The sequence below is a fragment of the Gracilinanus agilis genome, chromosome 3, assembly GCF_016433145.1.
Source record: "Gracilinanus agilis isolate LMUSP501 chromosome 3, AgileGrace, whole genome shotgun sequence".
In the NCBI taxonomy this organism is placed as follows: Eukaryota; Metazoa; Chordata; class Mammalia; order Didelphimorphia; family Didelphidae; genus Gracilinanus; species Gracilinanus agilis.
In genome coordinates, this window is record NC_058132.1 from 648,265,176 (window position 1) to 648,275,731 (window position 10,556).

The following is a 10,556-nucleotide window of genomic DNA, read 5'->3' on the forward strand; positions in this document are numbered from 1 at the left end:
AGGGGACCCAGGTGCCAGGACATCAGCAGGTGCATGTGCATGTTGGGGCTTTCCTCGGCGGAGCAGAATTTGCTAAGACCCTTCCTCCCCGAAAGGTACTGTGGGGCTCCAGGGAGCAATGATGGGAGGCTCCCAGGAGGAGCCAAGCATCATTGCTGGTAGATTATGCCACCTACCCCTACCCTGGACATTGAGTGTAGAGTCCACTCTACCCAGAAAGAACGCTGTTCACAGCTCAGCACGACCTTCCCCAATAAGACACATTTAACTTGCCACAGCATCCATGTTAACAAGAACTTCCATTCTCACACTCCATCCTCCCACCTTCTTAACCACAAGCATGTCCTCTGAAGCCTGGCAAGCTGATGTGTTTGGCCTCAAGTCTCTTTGTCAATAGAAGATGCCACTTTCCTAGAATGTCGTTGAATGCTTCTGTCACTAAAGCATGCCTCACCCAGCACACCTAGACTAACAGATGCATGCAGGCACAGGATTGGGTAGGGTGGAGTTAGCCAAACTGGACAATATGGGTGGAGTCTACTGGACTAGAAGAAAAGCTGGGCTCAGAGGGGTTGGGGAATTGCCTCCTCCTTAGATCTCAACTTAACCCATGTACACACAGTAGCCCCAGGCTAGCCAGTCTTCCTCTCACTCTTTGGAAAGACCAAAATAGTGTCAGCAGTCACCTCCAGTGCATGTTTTCTGGACTTAGCTAAAATCCTCTCTACCAAAATAGAAATGGGATTAGAAACAGAGTGTCAAATAGCCAAGGAGCAGCCCAAGGGAGATCAGCAACCCAGAATGCTCTGGCAGGCCCATCTTTTGTTTGGAAGAAGAAGCTTCCCAGGACCGAGAGACAGTACAGTCAAGTTTCTTTTTGTCTTTTTCCCAAGCTTTCGTGAAGCTAAGGAATGAGTTTTGTTGTTGTTACTGTTTTCAAGTTAACAAGAAAGTCTTCCTGTAAATGTGAAGCTACTTTGTTCAATTTCAGTTTGAGGGAGTGGGCTCTGGACTTGGAGTCAGGAGTAGCCTGGCCTTGAGACCCTCCGGCACACTCCTTTGGGACCATGAGCTAACCACTGTGCCTCAAGTCCCTTCTAAAATGAGGATGATTTTGTTTTGTTATTTTATTTTATTAATGATGCTGACTTCTGAGTCTAGTTCTCTGTGAACTTTCAAGGGCCAGATAAATGGCGGCTAATATTTGTCCTGGACTTACCATGGATGAAGCCTGATCTCCGTGATCAGGTGACCACGGGTCCACGGAAAAAGTATTCCGGATTCTCACAGAACAACCCTCCCCAGCTGGAAGGGCTTTGGATTCAGGCTCATCTAGAGACTGAGAAGCAGCCCAGCTAAATTGAGAGAGAGAGACAGAGTAGATGAATTGGGGGGATCCATGACAAGGCTCAGGTCTTACAGCAAGATTCCATGTGGCAAGTTCAAATGCGTCTGGACGTCCATTTGAGGTTTGTTATGACTATTAGTTTCTCCTCACTTCAGTGTTGGGGAGTTTGGGGCTTTCTTGTTTCAGTCTGGTTTTTTGCCTTTTAATTTCTGTAGAATCTACATTTGTCCAGTCTTCCACACACTGCCAGAATGCAGTTGGCTGACCACACGGCCGGCCGCGCTCTCTTTCCGTTTGATGTGGAGTCTCATGCAGCATTTAAGCCCCCAGGGCCAGACAGAGGCAGACCATTGAGGCTAAGGCCAGAGAGCTAGCTGCAGAAGCAGGAAGTCCTGCCTCAGACACGTACTGACTGTGTGACCTTGGATAAGTCATCCAGCAATTCTCTAAAGCTTATTCATTTCAGAGCGTTGCCATTCTGCATCGATCAAGGGAATTCCTTGCTGGGAGTGCTGAACCCCAATAATTAAGCACCTGCTCTCTGTCAGAAACCAAAGAAATCAGAGATCTAAACTGAGGCATTTTTCAAGGCCAGGGTGCTGTGTGCGAGGCAAAAAAATAAAGAGGGAGCTTGTGCTCCCCTCAATCTGAAAAAGCTCCCTGGCACAAGGAATGACTCAACTTCATCCAAGCCAGGGCATGAATTGGGCCCATCGGCGAAGACAGAAGTAGCCCCAAATGAGTGTGTCATTGAGAGATTGATCCCACATGTGGCATGTGCTCAGAACCCCCCTGGGGGCGGGGAGGGGAAAGAATGTGGCTCAGCAACATCAGCTGGCCCCGGGTTCCAGAATCACAGAAACTCCTCTCTAGCTGGAACCTGAGAGGTCACCCCTTCCTTTCTACAAAGGAGGAAACTGGAGCCCTAAAAGGAGGGGACTGAACTAGACGAGCTCTCCTATCCCTTCCATCTCTAAATAAATAGAGGATCCCATGACTTACCCAAAGTCACACAGATGTACAAGGCAAAAGCAGGACTCCCCCTATTTCTAGCTCATGTACATGCTGCCCACCCACATTTGTGGAGCCTGAGTCTGAGGCAGTGAAAGAAGTTGGCCCTTACTTTCTCAATTATGCTTCTGAGAAAGGGAGGGAACAGAGACATGAGGGAGGGAGATAGTGCTCCCTTGTTTACAGATGGGGAAACTGAGGTATCAGGAAAAAGGGGGAGAAGAATGTCTAAAGTCTGAGACTGGAGAGAATCCAAGAGTCCTGATACTCTTGCTAAGGCTCCTTGTCAAAGAGCACCCTTTCCTGCATTTGGCTCGAGTCAGAGTCGGGTCACTAAGGAGCATTTATTAAACACCTCCTGTGTACCAGACACAATGCTAGGCACGGGGATTCAAAGAGAACAACATACAAAGGCCTAGACACATCCGAGATATACTCAGAGTAGAAGGAAGGCGACAAAGCGGGGAGGCTCTGGGAAGAGCCCTGCAGAAGGTGGGCTTGAGTCCTCGGTCCCTCAGCCGGGGAGCCGCGATGCTCTACCCGCATCCCAAAGTCCTCGGAGGCCCCTGCCCTGAGACCCCGCTTCATCACCTCAGTGCAGTGCCCCGGAGTTCAGTTCAATAACAGCCATTTAAAACTTGCCGGACCCTCGGCACTGCGTGGGGGGAGGCTCTGGGGAATCCGAGGGAAGGAGGACTCCCCGAGCGCCCTCCAGGAGCCATTCGAGCTAATGCCACCCCTGGCCGGGAGGGCGCACCTACCACCCCGAGTAAGGCAGGTAAAGCCCAGGGCAGACGGCTGGGGGCCGTGGCGGCCCTGCTCCCCTCCGTGGGCTCTGAGCGCGCAGCTGCGGGCCAGGGGCCCAGGAGGGTGACAGCACGCAGGCTCCAGGGAATCTTAGGGTGGCATAATCTACGGAGAGGCCGCTCTGGGTCGGTCCCCTCCGCCGTCTGCTTCCGGTGATCCGGTCTCTCTCCCTCTCCTGCTTCCCCTTCTCTTCCCCCTGCAGTGTGTGGTCAGCCTTCCCATTCGCTGCCCGCCCTGGTCAAGAGGATCATCGGGGGCCGCAGCGCCGAGCCGGGCTTCTTCCCCTGGCAGGCTCTGATCGTGGTGGAGGACGCCTCGCGGGTCCCCAACGACAAGTGGTTCGGGAGCGGCGCCCTCCTGTCCGAGGCCTGGGTCCTGACGGCCGCCCACGTGCTGCGCTCCCAGCGGCGGGACAACACGGTCATCCCCGTGTCCACGGAGCACGTGACCGTCTACCTGGGCCTGCACGACGTGCGCGACAAGCGGGGGGCCGTCAACCGCACGGCGGCCCGCGTGCTCCTGCACCCCGACTTCGACATCCAGAACTACAACCACGACATCGCCCTGGTGCAGCTGAGGGAGCCCGTGCCCCTGGGGCCCCGCGTCCTGCCCGTCTGCCTGCCCGGCCCGCAGCCCGAAGGGCCCCTGCCCAACACCCTGGGCCTGGTGGCCGGCTGGGGCATCTCCAACCCCAACGTCACCGTGGACGAGGTCCTGGGCGGCGGCATGCGGACCCTGTCGGACGTCCTGCAGTACGTGAAGCTGCCGGTGGTCCTCCACGCCGAGTGCAAGGCCAGCTACGAGTCCCGCTCGGGCAACTACAGCGTCACGGAGAACATGTTCTGCGCCGGGTACTACGAGGGAGGCAAAGACACCTGCCTGGGAGACAGCGGGGGGGCCTTCGTGATCCAGGACCCCCGCAGCCGCCGCTGGGTGGCCCAAGGGCTCGTGTCGTGGGGCGGCCCCGAGGAGTGCGGCAGCAAGCAGGTGTACGGCGTCTACACCAAAGTCTCCAACTACGTGGACTGGCTGTGGGCCCAGCTGGGCTCCCCTCGGGGCCGGCCCGAGGCAGAGGCCCAGGCGGAGCGGTGAGGCCCCCTCCCAGCCTCCCGGGGGTCCTGGCGGGTCCTGCAAGTCTTCGCTCCGCTCTCCACTTGGTTCCATGAGCAGAACAAGATGGCGTAGCCCCGCCGCATCACTCCCCGGCCTTTCCCAGCGGGGCTTCCTCTGCACGCATGGAATCCAAATCCCAGGAGTGCCCGGGGGGGCTCTCTGAGAACCCCACAGTCCCGGCGGCCTCGCTGATCCACGGCCTTCTGGGCAGCGGCCAGCCTTCCCTCTGTTCAGCCGTTCTTCAGGTTCCAAGTCGCTTGGTACAACTTGAGGAGAGGGAAGACAAAGGTCCAGATTTTCCAAGACACACATTGAAAGTGGTTCAGAACTCACGAAAGCAACGGAGAGGCCCTCCCCTCCCCTTCGCCCTCCCTTTGCCCCTCGGGGGTCCTTTATTCCCCCCCCACCCCGATTAACCAGATGGGACTCAGAAAGTCAGGGCAGGCCGGACTCCGTGAGCTCCATCCACTCCTCTCCTAGGCCTGCCCTGAACTTCCGTCCCTGGCACGGCGCTCCGAAGCAGACTCGGATGTTTCCAAACAGAACCTGGACGGCTTTGGGCTCTGCCAAGATAAAGGTAGCCTCCGGGGCCTGACAGGGGTGTGGGGAGAGCTCAGTCGGGTCCGAAGAGAGCCCATGTGGTGGCCGGCTTCAAGGACTCCCCCGAGGACTTTAATTCACCTGCCGCCAAAGTGTGCCTCTACTACGGAGCCCGGCCGCATCCATTGCCTCAAACTGGCGCTCAAGGCTTCCCCGTGCCACATCCTCCCAGTGGATGATGAACCGGGCTCCGGTCCTGCTGGCACCTCCTCTTCTGACCCCCGATGGGGCTTTCATCAAGCCATGTGACCCCTTTGGCCCTCAGTTTCCTCATCTGTAAAGTGAGAAGTCTGGACCAGAAGCCCTACTTTGGAGGCCCTTCCCAGAGCCCGGCTTTGAGGATCCAAGAGGGCTCCGGTTCTTCTGCCCCAATGGGCTGTCGGAGTCCTCACCAAAGTGCCACCATCTCACCTCCACCCAGACAGGGTACCAGGGCCAAACGCATGTCCAGAAACACTCCCTCCTTTCCGGGGCCTGTGGACCACGAGGTCAAGGAGTGCAGAGACTCCCCCAGAGGCTCTTCTCAGCCCCTCCATTTCTGTTTGTCCTTCCGGCCTGGGCGTCGGGGCTCTCTGGGAATCAAAGTGCTGAGGGACCTCTGAATCCAGTCTGTCCAGTGACTTCTCATCATGGGGAAGGGTTGGAGGTTCAGGGAAGGCCCTCTGTGCCTCCCCACTTGTGCCCCCAGCCGGGAACGTGGACAGAGACCATCGATGGGAGGCTGCCGTGACACCAGCAGGAAAATGCCTTCCTGACCTTCTGAGGGGGACCACATGCCAAATGCTGCCGTTTTGTTGGAGCTGAAGATTCTGCACACTCTATACTCCATAGCATAAGCTTCCCCAGGGCTGGGAGGCACTTTTATAGCCACTCCCCCCTTTCCCAGGGGACCGAGTCAGGAATAAAGGCCCTCTGACTCAAAACGGGGCAAGCAGCAGTTCTGTGCTAGGACCCCGGTGACCCCCCTTTTCAGTCATTGCATCTACAAGGGACCTGACGAGTTATCCAGTCCAACCCCTTCATTTTACAAACTGGGAAACTGAGGTCCAAAGTCACCCAGCTAGGAAGCGATGGGGCCAGGATTCAAACTCTGGTCAGGAGACCCAGTCGAGTGTTCTTCCTCCTACCAGGAGACAAATCCACTCTGGCTTCAAAGGGATGGAGGGAGTGCTGAGTAGTGTGGGAGGATCTGAAATTCCACTTCTGCTGCCCCATTCTTGTGTAGCTCAGGACAGGTTTCTCCCCTTCTGGACCTCAGTTTCCTCATCTGTAAAATGAGGTTGGACTAGGTCCCCTCTGGGGTCCCTTGTGCCTCTGGATCTCGAGGGAGGCCGTGTGAGCAGGGGCTAGAAGGGCCCCACGGGTGGGGTAAGCCTAGAGGTGGGTCTAGAATCAGGAAACTGAGACATGTTTCATTAGTCTGGATTTTGCATCTATAATCCCTAGGCCGTCACCAACCCAGTCTCCCCCCAGGCTGGCCTGAGTCATCACCGAATGGTGAGGCTAATGAGAACTGGAGGGCTGCCCCTTTGAAGGGTCTGGGTCAGCCGCTCCTCAACACTCCATAGCTACCTCCGTGTGCCAAGACTTAGCACCAAAGCGAGCCCTAGGCCACGAGGAGAAGCAGGTGGCCTTTGTCTTCCCTTGCCTTCTGTCTCCATCCTTCTCAGGCTTTCCTGGTCCCCCAGATCCCTGCTGGTCATCTCCTCCCTTCTCCATCCTAGAAAGACCCTGGCATTAGCCAGTAGCCCTTTAATGTCCGCAGAAGTCAGAGTGAGCCTCTCTGGGAGGCTCCGTGAGGGAGGAAAGCCCTTGTCCCGGGCTGCTTATCTGGGCAGTGTGAGAGGGGAGAGAAGGAAGGGAGGGGGCACAGAGCTTCTCTGCTCCCCAGCACAGGCCCTCCTGAGCGGCTCAGCCCGCTGCCTTGTTGGGCTGGGAGTCCTTCTGGCAGGTCACAGCTCCCTGAGGTGGCCCGGCTCGCTCTTCAGCCATTCTCTGTTGAAATCTATTTATCATCTCCAGATAATCTGATAAGGACAGCTTAGTTGACAAGAAAGTAAGGGGACATGGGAGACGATCTTTCTGTTAGCTCATGGCTGCTTCTCCGAAGTGCCATTGAGTCACAAGTTTATTATATATGAGATCAAAGTTCCCTTTCACCCCAAAAGTACAGAGAGAGTTTTACAGCTCCGCAGACATTGCAGTTAGTTTAGAGAACACACAGAAACCTCAGAAACTTCAAGGCGACGATAAGAGTACAAGGCTGGATGGTAGCTGCCTCATCATCAGTTAAGTCTGGGAATATTTTGCTGGGTCGGGAAGTCTCTGAATTTTTCAACTTTGACGGTCTCAAACTACTTTTGAAACCGAACAGCTGCATTCCTGACCAAAGGGGAGAACGTTAACCTCTTGACTGTTGGTTTGCTAAGAGTTTAAAGTTTTCCAGTAAGAAAAGGTGTGGATCAGAAAAGGAGTCAAAAGAGGAGTCTCGGATTTTTATCTATTTGAGACTCTGTTTCTCTTATTGGCCTCCCACAACTCTCTCAAGGCCCCGCCACATCCAATGGCCGCCAACTTGGACACATCAGGGTGTCGCTTCCCAGGCAGTCTATCTGCTCCCGAAACCCCTCCAGGGTCTTGACTGCTGGTGTGCAGAGCCTCCCCTGGTAGCACCCAAGGATCAAGCCAGAGAGGGGAAGGGGAGTCACTTTGGGTGAGCTTGGGATGGAGGGAGATGAAGCCAAGGATGGAATGGCCCCCATTGGGCACTGCCAGCCCCCCAGCCACAGAGGTCAGATCTAGGGCACTGGATCCTCCCAGGAGCACCATTGGAGGAAGAAGATGGCAGGAGGAGGGCTGGCCATCCTCCTAAGGTTCCCTATGGGAAGGGGAGGGAGAGCCTGCTGGGGAAAGGCCCAGCAGCCAGCAAAGGGCCAGAGGGCTGGGAAGTTGGAGGAGTGGGGGGCTGAGGAGGTGGGAGGCTGGACCTCTCCTGACCCAGCTCTCCGTCCCTCCCTGGCTGCAGTGTGTGGGAAACCCAAGTTCTCCAGGCAGCTGCTGGCCAGGATTTCCAACGGGCGCCCGGCCAAGAGGGGGATCTCCCCATGGATCGCCATGCTGTCCGTAAGTGGGCGGCCTTTCTGCGGGGGCGCCCTGCTAGGTAAGGAGGGGGGGAAGGGGGTCGCTTCCCCCAAGGGCTCCTCCACAGTCCCCTTAAGACTCTGTCTCACTTGCACACAGTTGGAGAAGAAAGCCCGGACCCAGCCATCCCCCGAAATGATCCACCTCTCCATTGGCTTCCACGGGGGAGGGGAGGGACTCCCCACTTCTTCCAACTTCCCTCGGTCTGGCCATCTTTTGTCAGATGTCTGCCACATGCCCAACGCTGGCAATACCAAGAGGAGAAGCAGATGGGAGCTGCCCTCCAGCCACTGAACTTCCCCAGAGGACACCACAGATAAATGAATAAGGAAATAGGAGGCAACTAGAGGAAGGGAAGAATGTCAGCAAGGAGGGGAGCTCTAGAAGGCTTCCTGTAGGAGGTAGCTCCCAAGCTCAGACTTCAAGGAAGTCAGAAATGTCCAGAGCTCCGTCTCTTTATCCACAGACTTAGGGGGGTGACTAGACGTCATCAGAGCAGAGCAGACGCTCCCAGACCCCTCCCAGCCTTCAACCTAAGTCACAGTGAGTCAGTAGCCTTCGGCCTCACTTCCCAAGGCAGAGGTGGTACAGTGGATAGGGCACCAGGCCTGGAATCTGGAAGACCTGGGTTCAAGTCCTACCCCAGATGCTGACCAGAGACATGGCCTTGGGCAAGTCACCACCTCTGTTGGCCTCAGTTTCCTCCTCTGTAAGGCGGAGTCATAGGAGCCCCTACTTGGCAGGGTAGCCGTGAGACTCGAAGGAGATAGCACAGCCGGGGCTCTCTATAGAAGCCTGTTCCTTCCCAGAGTCAGGGTCCCAGGGATGCCCTGAGGGATAACGGGGTGCTCCTTGGTCCCCCCATACACACACTTCTAGTTCCAGAGGCTGACGGCCAGCTGCCTCCAGTATCCATTAGCTTTTATGGGGGGGCGCCCTTCTGCCAGCGCTCTCCCGTGCCCCCTCAGTGCCCAGCGTGGGGGCCTCAGACTGGGCCAGTGCCGACATGGCACTGGGCCAACCAGGCTCATGAACAAGACCGGCCGCCAAGTCACCGGGAAGCTGGGGCCGGAGGTCACACCATGCTTCTGCGGCGTCTGGCTCAGGTCAGGTGCCAATCCAACATGGCAGGCGTCGGGAGCCTCCAGGGCTCCGGGGGGGCTCCCTCCGCCAAAGAACTGCAGAGTCCCGGCCTCCATCCCATCCCAGAAGGGTCCCAGAAAACAGAGAACAGAGGCCCCTCCAGGCTCTCCCAGAGGCTCCCCCCAGCCTCCCCCACTTCAGAGGCCCTCTTCCACCACGGGGAGCCTCCACTGCCCATAGAATGAGAGCTGGACCGACGTGGGGCCCCTCGCAGCTCTGGAGCCAGGAATCTATGACGGCAGAGGGTGAAGGGAGGCAGGGAGGCCTCCAAGCCGTGCAGGACAGTCTGAGGGGCACCCCAAAGGAAAAGGGGCTCCATGGGGAGCAGGCCCTGAAGGGGTGACCCATGAGCCCCCCAAATCATGGGAGCCAGAGCACCGCCCTCAGGGGCAGTCGGGTGGCTCCTTGGATAGAGAGCCAGGGCTAGAGATGGGAGATCCTGGGTTCAAATCTGGATTTAGACACATCCTAGCTGTGTGACCCTGGGCCAGTCACTTCACCCACACCGTCCAGTCTGCCTTACCCCTCGTCTGCCCTGGAGCCGATACCCAGCACTGACTCTAAGAGGGAAAGCTGGAGTTTAAAAACACTCTCCCTCTGCCTCTGGCGCGTCCTCACGGTACAGACGTGACAGCAGGTTTTGCAAGGCCAGGAGGAGGGGCACAATGTCCGGCAGGACCTCCCAGGCTGGGAAGGCCTTGAAGGACAGAGCCAGTGACTGGCTATATGTCCTGAGGACCTGAAGACAAGCCCAACCACGCAGGCTGAGCAGGGGGTCTGCTAACTTGCAGAGGGTCTGCGATCTGTGCTAAGGGGAGACAGCCCTGAAGGGCAGAACAAACTGGGCTCTAGCAGGAGGGACCGTTCAGTCCAACCCTCATGTTGGGCAGAAGGGGCCCCCGAGGCCCAGAGAGGATATGTGACTTATCCAAGGTCTCCCAGCCCCCCCCCCCCGCCCCCAGACAGTGCTCTCCACTGGCGTAGTCGCTCGAGGACAGGCATGAGGCTCAGTGCTGGGCATAGAGAATTTGTGCCCTTCAGGACCTCTCTAGAGCCCCTGCCTCAGCTCAGGAGCCCCCCAGCGGCCTTGGTGTTGTCATTCCACCCATTTTACAGTGGAGGAAACTGAGGCACACCAGGGTTACCCAGCGAGGAGGGGTCTGAGGCTGGGTCTGAGTCCAGGCCTCCTTGGCCCAGGTCCAGGGCTCTGGAGCTCTCCTGGCAGGGCCAGCCTGAAGGGCCGGGGAAAGGCTGAGATTTCATGGGGAGGTCGAGGCAGAGATGAGTCGGAGGCCGCTCTGGGCCTGTGGGCTGGCCAGAGGAGCGCCCGGGGGGCTGTGCAGGCGGGGGCCGGCCTCAGCAGTGAGGGGAGCCGGGCTCCGAGGAGAGACCC

At 57.3% G+C, this 10,556-nt stretch overlaps 1 protein-coding gene across 1 annotated transcript in view; it reads left to right on the forward strand.

The window, feature by feature from the left end:
* Nucleotides 1-5,816, forward strand: part of MASP1 (MBL associated serine protease 1) — a 77,595-nt gene extending 71,779 nt beyond the window's left edge. The window contains exon 11 of the mRNA XM_044670890.1: nt 3,369-5,816. Coding sequence (XP_044526825.1) covers nt 3,369-4,258 — 890 coding nt within the window. The 3' untranslated portion in view covers nt 4,259-5,816. The remainder of the gene's footprint in view (nt 1-3,368) is intronic.
* Nucleotides 5,817-10,556: the final 4,740 nt, after the last annotated feature.